The sequence below is a fragment of the Phyllostomus discolor genome, chromosome 5 (genome assembly GCF_004126475.2).
Source record: "Phyllostomus discolor isolate MPI-MPIP mPhyDis1 chromosome 5, mPhyDis1.pri.v3, whole genome shotgun sequence".
NCBI lineage: Eukaryota > Metazoa > Chordata > Mammalia > Chiroptera > Phyllostomidae > Phyllostomus > Phyllostomus discolor.
In genome coordinates this window covers 1,567,413-1,590,298 of record NC_040907.2, presented here as the reverse complement: position 1 = coordinate 1,590,298, position 22,886 = coordinate 1,567,413, and the positions used below count along the sequence as shown (strand labels likewise).

General features: G+C 71.2%; 1 protein-coding gene across 1 annotated transcript in view; it reads left to right on the top strand.

Moving 5' to 3' along the window:
• Positions 1–22,886, top strand: part of MEGF6 (multiple EGF like domains 6) — a 73,333-nt gene that overhangs the window by 16,308 nt on the left and 34,139 nt on the right. The window contains exon 4 of the mRNA XM_036025218.1: positions 19,906–20,028. Within this exon, the coding sequence (XP_035881111.1) occupies positions 19,906–20,028 (123 nt within the window). The remainder of the gene's footprint in view (positions 1–19,905; positions 20,029–22,886) is intronic.

The window sequence follows — 22,886 nt, the reverse complement described above, 5'->3', positions numbered from 1 at the left end:
CGGGCGGGGCACCTCCGCCCTGGCGGCCGGCTGCCTTTGGGTGCTGCTCGGACGGGGCTGTGGCTGGACGGTCGGCCTCACGGGTGCTGCCGAGGTCCCTGTGTGTGTGTGGGGGCAGGGAGGGCAGCGAGGAGGTGGCTCTGGAGTGTGGCCTGTCCTTGGTCACACCCTCTGGGAGACAGCGGTGACACCTTAGGGCTGGGCTTCCGCCAGACTCCGTCTTCGCCTGCTTGCCCGGACCTCCAGCTCGGGGCCGCGTGGGCCAGGGCTCCTCCCTGTGTGCTGAGCAGCGTCCCCGCCCCCGAGGCCCTGCACTCGGCCTCCTGGGTACCGGCAGGGTGGGGGCTGGCAGGGCAGCCTGGGGAGGGAGCCAGGCCCCTCCCCCCCGGGGGGGGCTCTGTGGCCGTTGGGGGGAGCCTGTCTCACCCCGTTCCAGGTCCCGAGGCTCAGAGACTCAGCCTCAAGGTGCTGGGAGGGGGGAGCAGTGTGCCCCCAGCTCCTTGGGGTCCAGGCCCCCCCAGGCTCGGCTTTGCCTCCAGAGCAGCCCCCGTGGGGACAGGCCTTCGGGGTGGGCGGAGGGCCCGGAACCCCAGGGCACCTGCCTGCCCCTGCGCCACACGCTACTGGCGACGCCGCGTCAAAACCCCGCTTCCTGTGCTTGTGGAGAAGGAACCTGGGCCCGGGGGGGGGGGGTGGCCGAGCAGCTGCCGCTGCTCAGGGAGCTGGGGCTGGAACCTCCACCTGGTGAGGGCGCGGGACCTTCTGGCCGTCTCTGGGGCCGTGCCAGGGCGGCGGATCCCCTGTGAGATCTGCTTTGGAGGAGAAGGGGGCAGAACCAGGGTCCCCGTCCTGTTCTGAACCTCGGGCAGGGTGGGCGGAAGCATCTGTGCCCGGGGCAGGGCCTGTGCGCAGGCAGCCCTTGGCCCTCCCTGGGTGGGCTTCCCGGGAGGGTGGCCAGCTGGGGGGCAGATGTGGCTGTCGGAGAGCGGTGCAGGGGCGGGGGGGCGGGCTGCAGGGCCACCGCCCAGGCGCTGTCTCCTCGGAGGAGAGGCCAAGGGAGCAGGCTGGGTGAGCAGGCTGGGTGTGTAGGATGGGTGAGCAGGCCAGTGTGAGCAGGCTGGGTGTGCGGGGCTGGGTGAGCAGGCTGGGTGTGCAGGCTGGGTGAGCAGGCCTGGGGTGAGCAGCTGGGTGGCAGGGCTGGGTGTGTAGGATGGGTGAGCAGGCCAGTGTGAGCAGGCTGGGTGTGCGGGGCTGGGTGAGCAGGCTGGGTGTGCAGGCTGGGTGAGCAGGCTGGGTGAGCAGGCTGGGTGTGCAGGGCTGGGTGTGTAGGATGGGTGAGCAGGCCAGTGTGAGCAGGCTGGGTGAGCAGGGCCGGGTGTGTAGGCTGGGTGTGCAGGGCTGGGTGTACAGGGCTGGGTGTGCAGGCTGGGTGTGCAGGGCTGGGTGTACAGGGCCGGGTGTGCAGGCTGGGTGTGCAGGGCTGGGTGTACAGGCCAGGTGTGCAGGCTGGGTGAGCAGGGCTGGGTGTGCAGGCTGGGTGTGTGCCAGGCTGGGTGAGCAGCTGGGTGTGTGCAGGCTGGTGAGCAGGGCTGGGTGTGTAGGCTGGGTGTGCAGGGCTGGGTGAGCAGGCTGGGTGTGCAGGGCTGGGTGTACAGGGCCGGGTGTGCAGGCTGGGTGTGCAGGGCTGGGTGTGCAGGGCCGGGTGTGCAGGCCGGGTGTGCAGGCTGGGTGAGCAGGGTGGGGCAAGGGTCCTGACCCCGCAGTGCAGCAGCCCCTGGCTCGGCTCTCTGGCCCGAACCCCGCAGCTCCCCCCGTGCCCCCTCCGAGCCGGCGCGGGCCTGCTGACCTGAGCTGCAGCGCGGAGGGAACATCTGACCGACTGCAGCGGGTAATTGGTTCCAGTTTTTGAAAATATAAGCCATATTGTTCCTGGTTCCCCAAATTCTTTCATTGGAACAAAAGAGTGGGGGAGGAGGGGGACTGCTGGCTGGATGCTGGTGAGCAGGGGGTGGGGCGGGCCTGCCTGCGGGGGCTCCAGGCTTTGTCCCCCCCCATCCCCCCCAGGAGGCTCTGCGGGAGCACAAAGGGGCCTGTGTGGGCCTCTGGGGGCGGGGGGGGCTGGAGGTGCCCCGCCTGGTGCCGTCCAACCGGGCAGCTGGGGGTCCAGGGTGGGCTGCAGGCCGTCCAGATGCACCCATGGGACCGGGGATCGCGGACCACACCCGGCGGCCAGTGTGGAGGGTGGCGGGGACACATGGGCGTGCGCAGGTGACAGGCACCCACGTGGGCGGGCGCAGAGCGGCTGGGGAAGGACGTGGGGAGGTGGGGACGTGCTGTCCCCGAGCGCCTGCTGTGTTGGGCGAGAGCGGGGGGACTCTTGTCCTGGGGGCGCCCGCACAGAGTGAGCCTGAGCGCCCGCCAGGGCGGCTCCCTGGGGTGGCCTGGGGCTGGCGCCACCGGTCAGAGGGGGAGGGAGGTGTACCCCGGGGACGCCCTGTCCCTTGGTGGGCTCCGGGGTCCTGTGAGCACATGGGCCGCTGGCGTTGAGTCTTCTTTTTTTCCTTTTTAAGGATTTTAATTATTTTGTAGAGAGAGGGGAAGGGAGGGGGAAAGAGAGAGAAACAGCGACGTGCGAGGGAAACATCCATCCGTTGCCTCTCGTGCGCCCCCTACTGGGGAAGGACCTGGCCCGCAACCCCGGGCATGTTCTCTGACCGGGAATCGAACCAGCGACCTTTCAGTGTGCAGGACGACGCCCAGCCCACTGAGCCCCACCAGCCAGGGCTCTGGCGTGGTCTTCAAGGAGAAGACAGGCACAGAAACCTGACACTTAGGAACATACACGTCGTCACATCGCTGTCCTGGGCTCTGCGTCAGGACACAGCCACCTCTGGCCGTTTCTTGTGACCCGGGCACCCCTGACCTCGAGGGACGAGGGCGGACTGAGCAGTGAGACCAGGCGTGCCTCCGGGCGCCCTGCTGGTCCGAGCGGCTTTGCCTCCGTCCCCTCTGGGCTTCCGTCCGCTTCCTCACCTGAGACGGGCAGGCTGGGCGTGCCCCTGGGACGGTTCTAGGGCACTGGCCCCCGGGCCCAGGGAGTGATCGGGGGGGCTCAGCTCTGGTGCCCAGCAGAGGGCTTCCTGGAGGTGGCGTGCCTGTGGCTGGGGCAGCGTGTGGGGAGGGGCCGCTGGGCGGGGGTGGGCTTTCCGGGGGGGAGGCCAAGGAGCAGCAGAGTGCCGGGGGGGGGCGTGGGGGGGAGTAGGTGCGTTTGGCCCCAGGGGCTGGGGGAGACCACACAAGGTTCAGCCACATCCCCAGGGACCCTGAGCCTCCCCCTCCGAGCGGACCGAAGGGACCCCGTGTGGCCTGCCGCTCCACGCCTGCCGCAGCCCCGCGGGGGGGACACGTGAGCGGTCCCGGCCGGAGCCTGCTCACCCAGGGCCACCGGCACCCTGACTGACGGGCCCTGCCTTTGGGAGGAGCCTCGGCTCCCCAGCCTGAGCAGGCGGCTGGTGGCGGGGCGCCCCTGGCGGGGGGAGCAGTGAGGCCGGGAGGTGGCCGGGCCTGGCCTGAGCCCTGGCCTCGGCTGGAGAGCGACTGCTTCTGAACTGGGGGAGTTGGTTAATGGAGAGGGAGCGGCTGCCGGGGCCCTCGGGTCTGCCCCCCGAGTGTCTGAGGGGGGGACTTGACCCCTGGCCGGGGCGGGGCCGCTCTGGGCCCCTCGCCTGACAGGGCCTGGTCGCTGCCGCTTGTCTGGGAGCCCCGGCCTCCGCATGACCTGCCTGGGACCCGGCCCCGCTCTGCTGTGTCCCCCGCCCGAGTGGGGAGCACACATTACCGAACCTCTCCTTCGGGGGCGGTTCCCCAAATCTCCAGAGAGCCCCGCGCCCCTCAGGAGCTGGCGCCGGCGTGCAGAGGGCCCGGCGCGTTGAATGGAGGGGGCAGGCAGCGCCGCCTCGGGCCCTCGGCCACCAGGGACCTGGTGCCTGCTGACCGTGGCCATGGCCGGCGGCTGGGACCGCTGAGGCGGCTCCGCCCCAGGTCCGGCCTGCGCTCTGGCCGGGCCGTTTCTGCAGGGCCGGGGTGGGGGGCGGTGTCCGCAGACAGCCTGCCCCGGGCCGCCGGGACGGCTCCCGGCAGACCCCCGGCGCCTTTCAGAGTGGCTGGCTCAGGGAGGGGCACCTGTGTTCGCTCGGTGACTCGTGTAATTGCCAGGTTGGCCCCCAGCGCCCACAAAGGCGCCTCTGTCTCCTGGCCGGCCTCGGCCTCCAGGCCGGCTCCTGCACAGCGGGGCCGCGGGCCTCCCCCGGGCCAGCTGCGGGTCTGGGCGGGCGGTCTTTTCATGACATGATCACGGCAGGAGACACCGGGAGGCAGGCCCCCCTGGGCGAGGGGTCTGTGTGCTCACCCCACCTGCCCCCAGGTGCCAGCTGGGCGTTTGGAGAATGGGGGTCTCCGGTGCCCCCCGCTGTCCGGGCAGGACTGAGGCTGGGGTTCAGAGAAGGACAAGGCCTCGGTGCCTCCTAGGGCTGCCCACGGCCAGTGGCCCCGCCCTGCCTTCTGGGTGGTCTCCTGCGATGACCCTGTGACCCTGGCCCTTGGCCACGCTGCCCTTTACTCTCCCACCCACCCCCCTTCCCAAGAAGCCATCCCAGACTCCTTGGGTGGAAGGCCCCTCTCTGGACTGGGGGGCAGTCCTGGGGGGGGCTGGAAGCTCGTCCCATCTCACACGGGAGGACCCTGACCCTGACACCGCCTTGTTGGTGTCTGTGCTGGGGTGGGGGCGCCGGACGGTGTTGGGGCATCCAGTGGCCCCCACGGACTGTCGCCACCTTGGGGACGGACGGACGGGCGCTCACACAGCTCCTGGGGGCGGGAGCTTTCCTTCGGGACCGAGGGGCCGGGTCCAGGCCCCCGCAGGCCTTTCCCGGTGGCCGTGCGCCGGGTTGAGTGGAGCCAGGCGGCAGCCCCCTCGCCCAAGCCCGCAGCCCCCCGCTGGCCACGGCTGACGGCCTGGTGCTCTCTGCCCTGGGCTGGGAAAGGCCTGGCAAAGCTGAGCAGGGTGGGGGTGCCGGAGCTCACAGGGCACCGAGGGGCCCTCCCCGCCCTCCTGTGCCCTCGGTCCTTCACCGTCCCCCTGGCCAAGGCTCCCCTTGCTCGTGGAGGGGTCAGAGGGCAAAGCCTGCCCTGGAGGCCTGATGCAACCAGTGTCTGCTTCCGGGGCTCAGGCCCCGGGCCGCCCGGGCCGGGGGGCGGGGGGTGTCTGGAGGGTGGTGCCCAGATCAGGGCCCGGGGCAGCAGAGGTGGCTGGAGGGGCCGGGGAGGGCAGCGGTGTGTGGGACCCTGGGCCTGGGTGCTGGGGAGAGACCCTCCCTGGGGCGATTGGCCCTTGGCCCCGAGAAAGCGAGTGAAAGCAGACCGTCCGTGTGAGCCCTCCCTGCAGCCCGTGCGGACCCCTCCCTGCCCCCGCCGTAGGTCTCTTCCCCTCGCCCCAGGAATCTGCCCCTCCCCACCCGGGACCCCTGTGGCCCAGCGGCCCAGCCCCCGGGCGGTAGGAGTGGAATGATCCGGTGCAGATTCCTGGAGAATTCCTGCCTGGGGCGACCCCGCACTCAGGAGCCGGTTCTGGGCGGGGCTGGGGGTCTGCCGTCCAGCCGTCGGCCCCTCCCCCACCCTCCGGCCACTCTCTGTCTGCCGTGCCCACCTGCCCCCTGACTGCCTGGCGACGCCCGGCTCAGGGGCAGATCCCAGGAAACCCGCCGGTCCCCTGTGTGGGGTTCCTGGGCCGGCCGCCGCCCCGCCCGCAGGGTAATTAGCGAGGGTCTGGAGGAGCAGGGGGCTGGCATCTGCGCCTGACTCTGCCCCCACCCTGGCCGCTCGGGGCAGGCGTTCCAGAGCGGGGGGCCCCCCCCGCCCCCCGCCGGCCCGGGTTCCTGCAGGCCTGGACAGTGTCAGGGGGCCAGGCCCGCTGACAGCGGGGCCGGCCCGAGGGAGGCGGAGCTGTGGGCCGCTGGCGCCAGAGCCTGCGCCTGTTTCTCTGGGAGCCCGGAGCCGCGGGGGCCATCTTCCCGCGGTTGGGCCAGGGCACTCGAACTGTGGATCAGCCGCCCACGGCGGGTCTTACACCCCAGGGCCGGGCCCCAGGGCTCAGGACGAGGGGCCATACGGGCCCCAGCCCCACGCCTGCCTGTGAGCTGGTGCCCGGTCCTGGCCAGGCGGGCAGCACGGGGGTGAGAAGGGACCGCGGGCCAGTCCCGAGCAGCTCGGAGCCCAGGCGTCCCGCACAGCCACACACGTGTCTGCTGCCGCCAGGGGACGGGGCCGCCCTGACTGGGGCCCTTGGCCCGCCTCAGGGACCGGCGGCCTGTGCTGGGGCGTGCGGCCTGTGCTGGGGCGTGCGGCCTGGGCTCCCGGGGGCGGAGGAACCCGCCGGTCCTGCCAGGCAGTCGGGAAGGTCCTAGGCCCCGGAGGCACCTGGGAGCTGAGCCCGGGTGCCCGCCTGCAGCGTGTCCGCCGGCGACCCCCCACCCCTCACGCAGAGCGGGCGCAGCTGAACTCCCTTTGAGGTCCTCACCCGCACCCGCCTCGCCCTGGAGGTGTGCGGGGCAGGCGGCCCTACACTCTGGCTCCGCCTCCAGGGCGTGTCGCAGGCGTGGCCAACAGGCCAGAGTGCAGTCAGTGTTCCAGGGGCCACCGAGTCCCCTGGGCCGTCCCTCCCTTCCCAGGGACCCGGGCCGTGGAGGACAGGTCCAGACTCTTGGATCTGTCCGCCTGGAAGTCAGGGCGGCCGGCGGGGAGTGGGGCTCCTGAGGGCCCCCGTATCCCCAGTCTCTGCTGCAGGGGCTTCCCCTGCCCCCCGTGTTGCTGAGGGGACACGGGGGAGGGCTATGCACCAGCTCGCCAGCTCCCTGTCCCCGCTGCCCTGGGCATCTGCCGGCCCCACGCACCCCTGCCTCCTCCCCGGGAGGCACCTGCACGCCCAAGCACCGCTGTCACCCAGGGTCTTGGTGCCTGTCCCTGGCTGGCCCATCATCCCCCCAGCCCTCTCCGGCTGGATTTGTCCCAACCCAGGGTCACCCTCCAGGCTGGCTCTGGGCGGGGCCCGGGACAGGCCACCACCTCCCGGGTCCGGTGGGCAGAGCCGAGGGTGGGCAGCTGCTCTCTCCAGCTGCTCCCTCACCTCGGGGTGCCCTGGGCGACAAGGGCCCACGGGAGGCGTGGGAGGCTGTGCTGGGGACGAGGGGCACAGGTGAGCGGTGTGTACCCGCCGGGCACTGGGTGCCCAGACCCACCCCAGCCCCTGCTGGGAGATGGTGGCCACCGCCTGGGAGAGCCATGGGCTGGGGGGGCCCTGGGGGACGTGGCACTCTGCCGGGTACCTCCACTTTCCCGTGGGGTCCCCCGACATCGCCACACAGGCTGCCACCCACTTTTGGAGGGGGACACAGAGGTCTCCGAGGGATGTTTCACAGCTGGGGGCACCCTCCCACTGCTCTGCGTCCCGGGGACTCGGTGCAGAGCCGAACGTGGCCAGGTGGGGGCGCTGGTGAGGGCCCAGCTGGGGCTGCAGCGGGAGACACAGTCGCTCCCAGGCCCTGGCAGCCGGCGGGCGGAGAGGCACGGACTTGCAGGCCGTCGGAGGCTGGGGCTCTGGGGGGAGGCCAGGCCGTCCCCGTCCCCGGGCAGGGCACTCAGAGGGCTGGTGGGGACGCTGTTCGCTGCCTTCCCTCCCTCCCTGCGCTGTGCCCTGCGGTGGTGCTCCTGCCCCAGGTCCCAGGCCGCCCTCGGGCACTGTGTGGCCCAGGTCCCTCCTCTTGCAGACCGCGCTTCAGCCTGGGGAGGGAACGCCGGGCCCAGGCCCCTGCCCTCGGGGCTGGGGGGGAGGGCAGGGCCGAGGGGGCTCCCTGCGAGGCTCCCTGCCGCTGGGTGTGAGCGAGCGCCCGGGGGGCTGCGGCCCGGCCGGCTCCTGCACCTGCTGACACTTCTGCTTCCCTCGGCTCTCGGTCTGGGGCCCACCAATGGTTCCTGGGGGGAGCCCCCACCCCGCCCCACCCTTCCTGGGCTTCCCCGGGACCCAGGGAGGCTCTGGGAGCCCAGCCGCAGGGCAGGTCAGGGCTTACAGACCCCCCAGGCAGGGCTCCTGCCCCAGCGAGGGCCCCCCTCCCCTCCCCTCCCCCGCCTGCAAACCCAAGGTTACCTCTGTGCCTGGGCACTGGCACCCCCTGGTGGCGGCAAGAGGCCAGAGCAGGCGCAGGGGGCTGCCTGGGATTTAATGCCAACTGTGACGGCCGGAGTGCCAGGCGGCCTGCATCCCCCACGCCCGAGGCCAGCCCAGCCGGTGACGCCTGTGGTCACATCTGACAGCCACCGAGGCCTGAGGGACCCGGGTGGGAACGGGAGGACAAGGGCTAGCGTGGGGGAGGGGCGGCCTGGGTGTGGGCCCACCCACTCACCGCCCACCCCTGGGCCCTCGCTGTGCCTGCCTCGTCCCCAGGGCCTCAGCCAAGAGGCCAGGCAGGGTCCCGCCTCACGGGGCGAGCGTCCCGGCAGGGGCAGCAGGACGTGAGGGCGATTTCAGGACTTCGGGGACGGGGGCGTGAGCCAGGAAGGGGAGGGAAACGGCTGGGGGCGGAGTCGTATCAGAGGGGACGGTGGGACCTCTGGGGACTCGAGCTGCCGTGAGGGCGCGTGTGTGAAGGGCCGGGTGGGTGTGTCTGGGCAGGGATGCAACCGGCACCGGGGGGGGGGGGGGGGCCTGAGGGGCACCTCCAGGGGCCAGCCCTGCAGGGCCGTGTCGCTGAGGCTCTGCTAAGGCCAGCCAGGGGCTGCTGGTCGGTGGTCACTTGGCGTGTGCCTGGGGCGTGTTCTCTCGTGGCAGGACCGCTGACCCGCGGGGCGGATGGCGGGGCCTGTCCCGAGGTTGGGACGACCAGGAGCAGCCAGTGGGAGGGAGCGTGGGGCTCCTGTTTGGGCCCCCGCACCGACCAGAGGGGCGGGCAAGGCAGGCGCCCTCTGGCCTCGGGGTTTTGCCCGGCTCCCCAGGGCGTGCGGGGGTCTGGTCCCTCTGGCTCCACCCGGCGGGAGTGTGGGCGCCCGCGGCGGCTGCCCCGGCCTCCCCCTGGCCTCAGGGTGCCCAGCTGTGCAGCAGGGCTGGGCTCCCAGCTCTGGGCCTCCGGGCCCCAGGCCCGGGCTCCGGCCCGTCTCTCTCCCTGGGGGCATCCGGGGGAGGCACTTCGCAGCAGACTTAGGGCTCACGCCCAGACCCAGACCCAGAGCCAGACCCCAGACAGAAGAGCCACCGCCGTCTTGTTGTCCTCCCCTCGGCCAGCGTTCCCGCAGCAAACGTGGGCCGGCCTGCCTTTGCTGTCAGCCTGCCCGGCTGGGGCTGCCGAGCCGGTGTGGCCTGGTTCCAAGGCCCTGCGCTGGGGCGGGTGGGGGGGGTGGGGGGCCAGGCCAGCCACCCCCAGAGGTGTGATGAGGGCCACGGAGGGGGCACGTAACCTGAGCCCCGAGGTCCCGCTGGCGCAGCCTGCAGCTCAGGGGAGCGGCTGTGTGCTCCTCCACACTCGCCCCCGAGGCGCCCGGCGCTGGGGTGCCTGCAGGGACCTGCCCTGGTGGCGGATTTCAGGGATCAAAAGAGAGAGAGAGAGAGACAGGCCCGGAGGAGGGTTTGGGCAGGCAGGTGAGGCCACCTGGGAAGGTTCAGGTGGGGCATGTGCACACGGTGGCACGCCGTTCACGGTGCAGGGGCCCCCTTCCCGCGGGACGGGGGGCTGAGCTGGTGGCAGACCGGGAGGCCTCTGGGAAGGGACCCCCGTGGGGGCCGAGAAGGGGCGTAGGCGAGAGCCAGGCCAGAGGGGGGCGGGCGGAAGTCCCGGGCAGGCGCTGCGACGCCTCTTCTAGGCCCGGCCCGGGAGCTCCCCTGGGACACCAGCTGCCCACCTCAGGGGGAGTGCCGGGGTGGGGGCAGGCCCCTGGCCTCGTCTGGGGCCTTGCTCGCTCAGGAGCCAGCCCGGGGCGGCTTGCACGGGGCGGGTCTGGCTGAAGGGCTCCTGGCCCGCCAGAGGCCCAGCCGGCCGGGGCAGCTGGTGTGTCCGACTGGGCTTTGCGTCAGGGAGGCGTGAGGGGTCAGCGGGGCTGTGAGCAAGGTGTCGGAGCCCCGCTGTGTGTTCTCAGTCAAGGGCACAGGAGATGCACACACAGCACACGTGAATGCACATGCACACGTGTTGCCATGTAGCACACCCACACGTTTGCAAACATGCACACACAGCACACCTGCAGTCTCATATGCACGCACAGAGAGTACACATGCACACACCGTGCACGTGACTGCACACACACACATACACTGCAAACACAACACACATGCACTCACACACACACATAACTGCACGTACACACACACCTGTGCATGCACACACACACACAGGAGCTGGGCTGAGTGTGCAAGCCCTTCCTAAGCGGCGCCCGTGGCGTGGGGCACTCAGAGAGCGGGACGTCCAGGCGCGGGGCCTCGGAGGGGGCGCGGGGACCTGGGTGTTCGGGGAACCGAGGAATGTTCTTGGCTCCCTTCTGGGCCTTCTGCACTCGTCTTGTTTTCTGGGAAACGCATGGGAAAAAGCCCCGTTTCCACATTTTTGGAGGCTGATTTATATAAACAGACCGAACCTGATAACTTTCAGAGTAAACAGAAACCCGTCCGAAGTCAGGAAAGCACGTCAGCCTCGGGCACGGCCGAGGCGCGGGCCTGCCCGGCATGTCTCTTGGCCCCTCACCTTCCTGCCGGGGAGACACGGCTCCGTGGGTGCCGCACGGCGTGGGGCAGCGCTGGTGCCTTTTCCTGGGACCCGCTGCCCGTGGCCTGGGGCCCTGCACAAGCCCCAGGGTCTCCACCTCCAAATGAGCAGTGGACTCGGCCCCGGGGTGTCGCCCCTGATCTTGCCCTGGGGGCTGCTCCTTCCTTAAACACCCTGGACGGCCGCTATCTGCCTGGGGCCCTGCTCCCGGACCTTCAGGGCCCCTCACCTCCAGCTTGCCTGAACTTCCTGAGAGGCCTGGTCCCGCTTAGCCCTTGGGCCTGGCGGAGTGGGGAGCACCCCCACACCAGGCCCCTGAGCTCTGCTCGAGGCCTGGCTCTCTTCCTGGCTCCTCCCCGGCCAGAGCCACGGCCCACTCCCGTCCGTGGGGCGTGAGAGCGCCCCTTCTGAAGGCTGTCTCCCGCTGGGGGGTCGCCCTTGGTGGCACCCCGCCTGCCAGAGACCTGGGGGGATTTGTCAGGTGCTTCCTCAAACCCTGAAACTTCCCTTAGCCCCGGGCCACCCCTGTGCCTGCGCCCGGGGTGCAGAGGGGCCGACCGCCACCCCCTGCCCTCGGAGTCCGGGGATTCCCGGGCAAGTGTGTGCCGGGGGAGGCCTGGGGGAGGGGGAGCCCGGCACCCCACTGGTGGCCTGCCTTGTGGCCTTCTGCTGGGGGGCAGTGCTGGGTGACCTTGGAAATCCAGAGCGGGTGAGGCCTGTCTGACCGTTTCTAGGCGACCCACTCTTGGTTTCCATGGTTGCCCTGGAAACCACTGATGGGGCGGGGTTTGGGGCCCAAGCTCTCCTGGCCGGGGAAGGAACCCCAGACCCCGGGAAGACCAAGGGGGCAGCTCAGAGGGTGCGTGGGCCAAGGCCGCGCAGGGCACGGCGACTCCCCGGACAGGCCCTCTGGGGGGGGGCGGCACCCCCTCCCCCACAGCCGCAGCCCCGAGTGACACCATGGGGGTGGGCAGAGGACCCTCGGGGGGCCTCCCCAGGGCTGCCCTGACACCTGGCTGGAGACCCCGAGTCAGCCCTGCCCCCGGGGACAGACGCAGCCCACCACCTGCGTGGGGCTGACGGCGGGGGGGGGGGGGGGGGGTGTGGGGTTCTGTCCTTTCCACCGTACACCCAAAACTGCTCTGAGAAATAAACCTGTTCACTCAAAACGAGACAAGTGAAACCTCTCCGTCTTGAGGGCGGCCCTTCCCCGCCCCCAGCCTGCCCCGCCCCCCCCCAGCTGCATGTTGGCCCCCAGCTTCCTGGGCATGTGGCTCTGCACGTGCTCAGACCCTCAATTCCGGTCCCCGAGGACGGCCGTCCACCTCTGTCTGATGCCCACCCCCCAACCTCCTTGTGGTTTCTGACTGCCCTTGTGACAACCGTTTGGAAACCGTTTTGAACAGTCGGGCATGGAGGCGACGTCTGGGAGCACGTGGACTGGGGGTCCCCTCCTGTCTCGAGGCGCTGGCCGCCCCAGACTGGGAGCCCCCACCCCGCAGCCGGGGGCCTCTCCTGCGAGTCTCCTCCATGCTGCAGTTGCCCTGGGCTCCCGCAGGCAGTTCCTGGAGCTGCCACCAGGGGGTGACATGGGACCAGCACAGCCCGGTTGCTGCCCAGGTGTGCACAGGCAGGAAGGGAGTGTCCTCCGGGGTCCAGATGAGAAAAGCCCACCCAAGGCACTGGGCACAGGGCTCGGCCTCCGGAGCAGGGGAGCGTGGCCTTTGCCGGGTGCCACGCCGGCCCGGGCAGCACCCCGGGCCTCCTCTGAGCCCTTCTGAGTGGGTTCAGCCCCTGTGACGCTTCTCCCAGGAGCCCCCCCGATGCCCCTTCTGCCCTTCGCCCCCGACCGCCCACCTGTTTGTGCTGCTTGGGCTCCCTCCCCCGCCCTGTGGGTCTTCCCCCCTACCCCGACTCCTGACTCCGGGGCCCTGGGAGAGCCGAGAAGGCCGTCCCTCACGTGGGGGTTGGGCGTCTGTCGGCACGCAGCTGATGCTGTTGGGGGAGCAAGTGATGGGGGGGCCCCTATCCAGGTCCCCCTGACGGGGCCGAGGCGGGCCGGGGTCCCACGGGGATCGCACTGGGATGCACTGGCTGCCCGGGGCGGGCGGGGCCTCTGAGCTGCGGAGGAGACCCCCGTCCTTGGGAGCCCCGGGCCTGGAGCCAGCTCAGCTCATGCAGAGGGCGGCCCCCTGCCTTGCCGCGCCCCCTATAGGCCCCGGGGGCCAGGGCCCGGGGGCTGCGGGGAGCCGTGCGATCTCTCCTCGGAAGAAGTGTGTTTTTTCTTTCCAGTCTGAAGGTGACACCTGCCTACGACCGCACTTTCCTTTCGCTGCCGTGCTGTCACCACACGCTTGGCGTCTTCAGACAGCATGTGTCTGTCCCCTCACTGTTCGGGGGTCCCGAGCCCGACCCAGGTCTCTCGGGGCTGACGTCCAGCTTTGGGCAGGACCGGCTCCTCCTGGAGGCCGTGGGGGCGTCGGGTCCCCTCCAGGGCTGGAGGCCCCTTCCTTCTGTGGCCCCTTCGTCATGCTGAAGCCGGCTCGGTGGCGTCTCTGACCCCACTCCCCACTCCGTCACCTCTGTCCTCGGGCCTGGACACTTTCTCGGGGCCCTGAGATCACACGGTCCCCCCTCCCTCCCCATCTGCAATGCTGTCCCTGCGTGAGGCCCGCTGGTAAGCAGCCTTGGTTCCACTCTGCCCTGCCCACGCTGGCAGCCACAGGGGCCGGGTCGGGGTGAGAGCGCCTGGGGGGCTGTCACTCTGCCCGCCACCGTAACAGCCTGGGGAAGCGCAGCTGAGGGCCGCAGCCTCGCCCCCAAACCCAGCAGGACGGCAGGCTGTCCCCCGGTCCGGCTGCACTCCACAGGGGGCCTCCGTCCCGGTCTTTCTGGGCCTTCCCCCACCCCCCGCCACCCCTGCTCGCCCCGGGCCCTGGTGGGGGTCACTGCCAGTTTCACCCCGTCCAGTCAGCAGCCTTGGACCTGCCGGTCACCTTGGCAACCTTGTACAAGGGGTGTGGCCTGCTCTGCCCTGAGGAGCTGGCGGTGGTCTCCTTGGGCTGAGGTCGCGGGGTTCAGCCTGGGAACCCGCCAGCTGGCTTCACACACGTGTGAGGGTGCTGCGGTCCGCCCGGACCCCATCCGTCCTGGGAGCTGCTGGGCGTGGGCGTCCCGCAGGGACCAGGAGACGGCGATGGCGGGGCAGCGTGCTGACTTGGGAGCCTGTTTCTGGCACGTTCTCCTGGGAGGCTCTTCGGAAGGCGGATCCAGGACGCCCGTTTCCTGAGCCCGGGGCGGGGGCGCGCCTGCTCTGGCCGCCGGCCCTCATTCCCGCCCCACCTGGCAGGCGCTGCCCTGGTGGCTGGGGAGCTCCGTGTCGGCCTGGGAGCCTGGGGCTCCTGGGACAAGCCCAGGCGGCTGCCTGGGCCGGAGTGCTGGGAAGGGGGAAGGGGGAAGGAGACCTCGGGCAGATGCAGGCAGGGCTCTCTCCGTGTCCATGGGGTCACCGAGTTTCCCAAAGGCCCACACAGCCTTGAGGAGCGAGTGGCGGCCTGGGTCCTGGTGCTGAGGGCCTGGGTCCCGGGCTGTGCTGCTGCGGGGTTTTGATTCTGACCCGAGTGGGATCAGTACCGACGGCTCGGGGCTGTCCTTGAGGGTCCCCTGGTCCCCGGCGGGCCCCTGGGCTGCCTTCCTCGCCCCGTTTCAGAGATGCGGAAATGGAGGCCCAGCCGGTGGGCTCTGCCGTGGGCCGTGTTTGCCCTGCCGCTGGGAGGCCGAGCAGCTGGGCCCCGAGCCTGGGGGGCCCCAGGCCCGTTTCGGGTGTGGCCTCACCTGGTGGAGCAGAGAGGGGGTGCTGGGGTGGGGGGCCCTCGAGCACTGGCCGCCGTGGGGGATGCCGCAGCAGCGGCAGGCTCACGTGCTGGGCCTGCTTCCCCCCCTGCCGTCCAGGCCCGGGTGTAGGGCTGGCTCGATGTGGTCGCAGCCCAGCAGCGCTGGCCCCGGGGGAGGCAGGGAGGGTCCCCCTCGGGAACTCAACATGGGGTGTGGCCTGCCCACGCCTGGGAGTAGCGCAGGGACCCTGAGTCCGAATTCCGGGCCTCTGGAACCCTGAGAGGACACATCTCTGTTGTCCCAGCCCCAGGTCTGTGACGCCTGGTCACAGCCGCCAGGAAGCGATGCGCCCTCCCCCGTAGAGCCCGCGCTGTGGCTGGGACACCGGGGCCCCGCCCCTGGCTCAGGTGCATTTCCTACGCCCCTGGGCCACAGCCAGGGCCCTCCTGCACCTCTGTCCCCACCCAGAGCCGGGACCTGGCCTGTGCTGGGCCCCGCCCCTCCTCCTCTGCCCCGCCCCGCCTTCCCAGTGGCCCCAGTGGCCCCAGTGCCCTCGCCTTCCCGGCTGGCCGCCCTGAGCCACCCTGCCTGGCACTGGCTGACCCAGGTGTTCCCAGCCCAGTGCCTCCCCCGTCTGTCTGACCCCTGCGGCGTCCGCTCGCCAGAACTGGCTCGGAGCACCCATGGGGGCCTTGTCTTACCCCATCGGGGCTGGAAGCCCTGCCCACAACATGCCTTGGGGTGTGGGGGGGCTCAGGTGGGGCTGAGCGGCCTCCAGAGGCAGGTCCCCACCTGTGCTGGCCGCGGCCCCAAGCGGGCACGCTCGCACAGGGCCCGGGCGTCCCGCTGCCCCCGAGGGAGGGAGGGGCTGTGCGCTTCCGGGGGGCGGGACATTCCTGGGGAGATAGGCAGCCTGCCGCCTCCTGCCCGGGGAGGAGGCTCCCCGTGTTGGCACCGTCTGATGTGCTGGAAGCTTCCAGCACCCCTCTCCCAGACCTTGGGCCCCCCCCAGTCCTTTAGCCGGGCACAGGGGCATGAGGGGCGGCCCGCCCTTCCCTGGGAGGTGGGCCCCGGAAAGCTCAGGGCCCTCAGTGAAGCCCCAGCAGGAGGCCAGCCCCCCATGCCTGCAGCTCTGACGCATCCGCCTCCGCAGGCCGTGTGCGCTGCCCCCCCGAGCTGGTCCCCCCACCACCCCCCTCCCAGGAGATGCCGGAGCGGCCCTGGCCCGTCCGGGTGTCCCCCAGCTGCAGGCTGGAGACGCTCCCGGCTTCCTCCGTGGGCAGAGCCTTGTACATCCGGGCTCCTGGCAGGGAGCCCACAGCCCGGGAGGGCAGGTGGGGGTGGGGTCACTGTCCCCCCAGGCCCGGGGAGCCAAGGCCCAGCCACCCCCCTGCCCACCAGGCTTGGGGACCTCCCTTCGAGTGGTCTCAGCCTCCTCCTTCCGGTGAACCTTCCCTGCCCTCATGGGTTCCTCTTCCTCGCGGCAGGTGGGGGGCCCTGGCCATGCCCCCGGCCCACCCTCACCTCTACCTACAGACGCACACCCAGGGAGGGCTGCGACGTGTCCCAGGGGACGCAGGATAGATGAGCTGTGTCCCCTTCCCCAGCCTGGACACTGCAGGCCCCGCTGTGGAGTCCAGGGTCGCCGGGTTGTCCAGAGCAAGGCTCGCCAGGCTGGGTCCTGGGCAGGAAAGTCAGGTGGCTGCGGGCTCTACACTCTGGGAGCCTGGGCATCGGGGGTCAGGAGGAAGAGGAGGAGGAGGCAGAGGCGGAGCAGGGGGGGCGGGAGGGGCAGTGGCTCCGAGGCCGTGGTGGTCAGGTCGGGCCCTGGGCCCCCTGCACCCACAGAGGGGCAGCGTGTGGTCTAACCCTGCTCCTGCCTCAGACCCGAGGCCCCGTCCACCCCGGCCCAATGCAGAGCTGGCCCCTTTCAAGTGAGCGAGTCGGTGGCATTTAGAACGTCCACCATGCTGTGCGACCGCCGCCTTCCAGAACCTTCTCATCCCCCCGAGGGAGCCCTGAACCACTTCCCCTGTTCCCCCTTCCTTCCTTCCTCCCTCACCCCCGCCCCCACCCCGGCCCTGGCAGCCCCGGGCCACGCCCTGTCTCTGTGTGTTTGCCCGTCCTGGACATTTCCGTTTGGGGTGTCACGGCGTGGCCTCTCCCGCCTGCCCGGCCCCTGTCTCTGGGGTCCCTGCACCCGCACCGTGTTGGGGCTTCGTGGTTTCTTGGCTCCCAGCAGCTGCACCACCTGCCTCCGTGCGGGTGGCCTGGGCTGCTTTCTGCGTCCGTCCACCGTGGGTGCTGGGGTTGTGCCGCCGTGGCGGCCCACGTTGTGGTGTCCACCGGAGCCTGACCGCAGCTCGGGGCGGGGCCCGAGGGGGCCCTGCTGGGTGGTGCAGGGGCTTTGTGTTTGCCGGACCGGGGGAGGCGTTACTGCCCGCTGCTGGAGTGGACAGGGCGGGGGGCGGGCCTCCCCTCGCCGCCCGCCAGCCCGGCCTCAGTGCTGGGTGGCCTGTGCTGCCACCTGCAGCAGGGTCCCCGGGAGTGGCTTGGGGAGGAGTGGGGATGTGCCTTTGAGTGTCAGCGCCTGCACCCCAGGATCACAGGGGCGGGGGGCCCTTCCCAGCTGCAGAACGTGGTCCCTCCAGAAAACGGGGATAGTGCCACCTTGGACGTGCTGCGCACCTGCAGGCGGGGGTGCTCCCAGGCGGGCAGCAAGAGAGGCCGAGGCGCCGGGCGCCGGTCTCGTGAGCACGTGCCAACTCTTCCGGAGCAGAGCGCTCCCCGGGTGCGGCCGGACAGGCGGCCTCAGCTCCGGGCGGGGATTGCCCACAGGCCAGGGCTGGCTCCGTGTCCCTGGGGCCGGGGTCAGAGAGCCTGTTGGAATGTGGCTCTGGGATGTCCACACGGGCCTCCCTGGTGACCGGATGGATGATTCTGGAAGCAGCCCACCAGCGGGGCGCCCACTGCCTGTCGGTCTGGGCAGGTGTGTCCCTGGTCCCGCTCCCGGCAGCGCTGCGGCTCCAGACCCCGCGGGCCTGGGTGTGGGGAGGGGAGGCTGGGGCTTCGGGAGAAGCTGCTGCTGGCCTCAGCTTCGGGCCCTTCCCCACGTGGACTCAGCCCCAGCTTGGCCCGGGGACTCCAGTGCCCACCTGGCCACTGGGCTGTGGGAGCCCCTCCCCGAGCCTGGACAGGTGGGGGTCACGGTTGGACCCGTCCCTGGCAGGGCTGCCGACCACCCGAGGGTACCCACAGAACCCCCAGCGGCCCCCAGCCACTCAGAGCGAGTACTGTTTATTTGCACGGGGGTGCAGTTCAGTGGATTTGGGGTGCACGGTAGGTTCCCTCCTGCCCGGTCTCCCACGCACTGAGGGGTCCCCGCAGGCACCTGTGCTGACAGATTCCTTCAGGGGACCCCTGGGCGGCCGCAGTGTGGGGGGCCTGGTGTTCGATGTCCTGTCGGAGTTACCACCACGGACACAAGGTTAAGGATCTCTGCCCCCCAGGCTGATGCCCGGGCGGGGGGGGGGGGGGGGCGGCGCCGTGCAGTCTTCAGCTGTTGTGGGTGCTGGGCAACGACCAGATGGCCTCCAGAGGGGGCGTGCTGGGGAGGGAGGACACAGGTGATGAGGCACCGCCCCCCGCCCCCACTGAGCAGGTGACTTAGAACCGGAAGTGCCAGGGTCATGTCCTCAGTCTGGGCTGCCGTGGCCTGGGGAGTGGTCCTCGGGGGGCTGCTCGTCCCGCCCCTCCTGCCTCTCCCCCGGATGCCCGACCTGAGCGGTTGGCTGGGTGGGCCCGGCACCCCCGCCCGGGGCGGCACAGTCCAGCTGCTGGGGGACGCAGGTGCTGAGTGGCTGGAGCAGGGCAGGCCAGGCCGGAGCACGGAGGGGCCTGTCTGGGGGAGCCGTGGCTGTCCCCAGCGCGGTGTCCAGGGGTCGGGGGAGGGGCCTGGCCATGCTGGCCAGCCTCCCAGGTGAGCTGGGAGGGCACTCACTCGGTCTGAGGCCTCCCTGCCCCCCCCAACCTGCAGAGGGACCCCCACGCCAGGAAGGGCCAGCAGCTCCGGGTGTGCCTCACACCGACCACTCCGGACCCCCGGGTGCTGTCTCCCCGGGCTGGGCTCTGCAGGGAAACCCCGGGCCTTGCCCCCCAGGCTGGGCCAGCCTCTGCCTGACCCCACGTAGCTTGCTAGGAATCCCCAGAAAATTCCCGACGTGAACCTTGGCAGGCCGGACTGAGGTTCACGTTCCAGAGGTCTTGAGGGGCTTCCGGCTGCTGCTGTTCCTGTGGGACCGTGGCCGCCTGCACCCTGAGCCTGTCTCCGGGTCTTCTAGGGACCCTCCCCAGGAAGGACAGGGTGAGCGCCACACCGTTCCGGGGTCTGGGGCTTGCACCTGGGCGGGCCAGCTGAGGCTGCCGGCCCTGAGGGGCTGCTCCGTGGGGGGGACCCTCTGACGTCCTGCACCTACCTGGGGCCTGTGCCGGCACCTGGCTGTCCCCAGCCTGCTGCGTGCTGGGGTCCTGTTTGCTCTGCAGCTGCTCCAGGTCCCGTTCCCGACGACGCCAGGGAGACTGGCCTTTGGCCTCTGGGGCCCCAGAAGACGGGAGGCAGAGCCCCCTCGGACCTGGGGTGGGCAGCTCGGCCAGGGCTGGGGGAGGGCAGAGGTGCCTGGCCGTCCCATCACCTCACACATGCACCAGGCCACCGAGGGGGCGGGGCAGGGCCCTGTCCCTCCCCGTGGGCAGCCCGAGCCCCGCAGAACCCGGGTCTGGGGTCGGGAGGGGCAGGGCAATGATGCCCCGGCCCTGAGGGGGAGGCACCCACATTCCAGCATGGACACCGGGCAGGATGAAGGCCAGGGGTGCTGGGGTCTGGGCTCTCCCCGCCTGCTCCGTCCTCAGCGCGGGGCCCAGGGGCGGGGGCGCTGCGAGGGTGCCTGTGGCCTCCTCCTGGTCCCAGCACAGGGAGGCCCGGTGTCCCTGGCAAGCCGAGCCGACAGCCGGAATGCACACGCCCACAGGTGTTCTGGTCCCTGGGTCCCGGCCACGGGCCCCGGGTGCAAGGGGGGGCCCGGTGACGGCGTGGCTCTGCCGCCACTGGGCTCACACGCCGGTCCCCCCTGGTGGGGCCGGTCTGGAGGGGTGAGGCCTGCCGGTCTCCGCCCGACAGCGTCCGAGTGTGGCGCAGGGTCTGCGGCTGTGGGGTGCCCGTGGCTGGCAGGTCCCCCCCCCCCCCCGTGGTGCTCACCGCTTCTCCCCCTCACAGACGTGAACGAGTGTGCCGCCGGCAACGGGGGCTGCGAGGGCCACTGCTGCAACACCGTGGGGGGCTTCTACTGCCGCTGCCCCCCGGGCCGCCAGCTGCACGGAGACGGCAAGACCTGCCGAGGTAGGCCCGGGGCGGCCACTGCCCCGCCCCCACCGCCACTGCCCCGCCTCCCACGGCCACTGCCCCGCCCCCAGGGCCACTGCCCCGCCCCCAGGGCCACTGCCCCGCCCCCACGGCTATTGCCCCGCCCCCACGGCCACTGCCCCGCCCCCACGGCCACTGCCCCGCCCCCACCGCCACTGCCCCGCCCCCACGGCCACTGCCCCGCCCCCACAGCTATTGCCCCGCCCCCCACCGCCACTGCCCTGCCCCCAGGGCCACTGCCCCGCCCCCCACGGCCACTGCCCCGCCCCCACAGCCACTGCCTGGCCGCAGCTCCCCTGCCTGGCTGTTGCTGAAGCCCGCCTCCTACCCTCCCCTGGGCTCCTCCAAGGGGGCCTGTGTGGGGTCCTGGGTGGTGCCCAGTCCTCAGGATCCTCCCAGCCCGACTCACCTCTCACACCTTTAGGGGTCCACGTGTCTCCTGAAATGAGGTGGGGGACTCAGATACGAGTCCCAATATGGGCGGGGCGCCCTCTGGGCTGTGCAGGGTGGGTGGCCACTCTGCCTGGGGCTGGGGGGATGCCCGTAGAAAGACTTGTGGTGGGGGTCAGGTGGCCAAGCACAGGGCCCGTGAGGGAGGGGGCGGCTGCGTGCTGGGCGTGTGTGAGGGCCCCCAGCGGCACCCGGTGGGTGTCTGGAAGCACCTGTGAGCTCTGGGCACAGCCTGGGCCCGGCCCTGCCGCTGCGGGTGGGTTTCAGCAAAATCAAGAGCAGACAGAAAATTCTAGAGAGAAGAGAGAGGGCGGGAGGCACGGATTAGGACTGAGGTGGGAGGAAGGCGGGGGTGGCTGAGGCGGGGACGGCCGAAGTGGGGACACCCCTTCCCCTGCCGCAGCCCCCGCCTGGCACCCGGCTGGCCGGCTGCTCCTGGGCGCGTCCGGCAGTCGCTGTCCGCCCCCAGCCCCCAGGCTCCTTTCCCAGCAGGGACCGTCTGCAGCTGTGCGGCTCCAGCTGTGAGCCGTTTGTCTGTCGGAAGGCAGGGCGGGGCGCCGCCTGCTGGACCGGGGTCTGGGAGCTGGGGGTCCCCTTGGCCGGGGTGTCCGGGAAGCATGGCTCCGGTGCCTGAGGTCTCCGTGGTGGCCAGAGGTGGGGGCGGGGGAGGGGGTGCAGGCGTGGCGGAGGGGGGCTCTGCAACCCTGTGCTCAGGCCCCAGCACATGGGGACCTTGTGTCTGTGGGGGATGCGGGAGCCAGGGCTCGGTGACAGCGGCGGTGGCTCCACATCACCCGCCTGAGCTGCGGCTTTGGCTTTGATCTCCTGTCTGCACGCTGAGCCGGCTGGGACGCAGAGCCCGCCGAGGCCTGTCCCCTGTCCCTAGGGCACAGGGACAGGGGAGGGGAGGAGCACCCCTCCTTAGAGCCTAGGTAAGGAGGGGTGCCCCTGCTGCCAGAACCCCCAAACCAGTGCCTTCTAAAGTGGGGGGACCATGCTGGTGTAGGCAATGAACTGAGGGGCCTAGGCCATGCCAGGCCCAGGGCAGGCTCCTCGTGAGTGTCAGACACCCCTCCCCTTGGCCCAGGGTGCCCACAGGTGGGGCAGGGTGGCCCGTAGCACGAGCCGCCCCCTCTGAGGTCTCCTGGGCACTGACACACTGGAGGTACCCTCAGAGGACCCTGGTCCGTGTCCCGTCGGCTGCAGGCGCACTGCCCGGCCTCGTGGGCCGGCCTCAGTCTCCCCATGCCCTGCCCCTGTCGTTCCTCGGCCCCCGGGCCCTGCTCAGACCTGTGGGTGCACACCTCCACCCCGTCGGTGTCCGGGGCCCCTGGCTCTCCCATGAGGACTTGTGCCAGGCCCTGGGGGGCGGGGCTGTGCTGTGCTGCTCCAGGGGTCCTCTCCACTTGGGTTCTGGGCTCCCGGTGCTGGCCGGCCACGCGTCTGCCGGTCCTGGACGGTGAGTCCGCAGCTTGGCCATCGGCCCCGGTGGGCAAAGTGGCCTGGACTGCGTCTCTTCAGGAGGCGTCGGACCCCCTTAGCCCAGAAGAGCCCTGAGGACAGGAGAGGGGGCCACTCTCCAGCAGAGCTGGCCGAGGCCGGGCTGCAGATGAGCCAGCCGGGCTGCAGATGAGCCGGCCGGGCCGGGGGCCAGGCGGGAGGCAGTGGCCTCAGCCCAGCACGACGCTGCGAGGGCCCCGCCCTGCCCCGGCCTCGGCCCCGGGGAGCTAGCTGACCCGGCGCTGCGTGTTTGGGATGGCTGGGGCCCGAGTCACCGCGTGGCGAGAGGGCTCTGCTGGGAGCCAAGCGCCTGCTGTGTGCACGCTGTCTCCCTGCAAGCCCAGCCTCCCCTGGGCTGCGTGGGGCTCACGGGGCGGCCGCCGGCCGTGTCCGAGCAGGGCCAACCGGAAATCAAGATGTGGCCGCGAGGAAAGACGGCTCGCTCGCTGGCTCGCTGGCTGGCTCCGTGGGGAGGCCAGTGCACCGGGTCGACGTGGGGTGAGCCCAGACCCCGCTCAGAGGGCTGAATCGACGCCGTGCAGCCCCAGCGCTGGCCCGGGGGCGCCTTGGCCCCCGCTCCGGGCGCCGTGCCAGCCCGGTGCGAGCGTCGTGTTCTGGGCGCGGATCCTGGAGCAGGAGCTGTGTGCTCCCTTGGCCAGGTGGCCGGGGGCTGGGCGAGGCCTCACTCCCCAGGGGGCCCCGAGGCAGGCTCCAGCCTGCAGCTCACTGCGGGCGGGCGGTGGGCCCTGGGAAGGCCGGGGAGGGGGCTCCCCCACAGAGTGCATTCTGGCTGCCCTGCCGGGGAAGCCACCCCCCGGGCCAGACTGTGGCATCACCGAGCCCCTTGCATGAGTAACTCTGAACCTCGTTCTCGTCATCCGGAA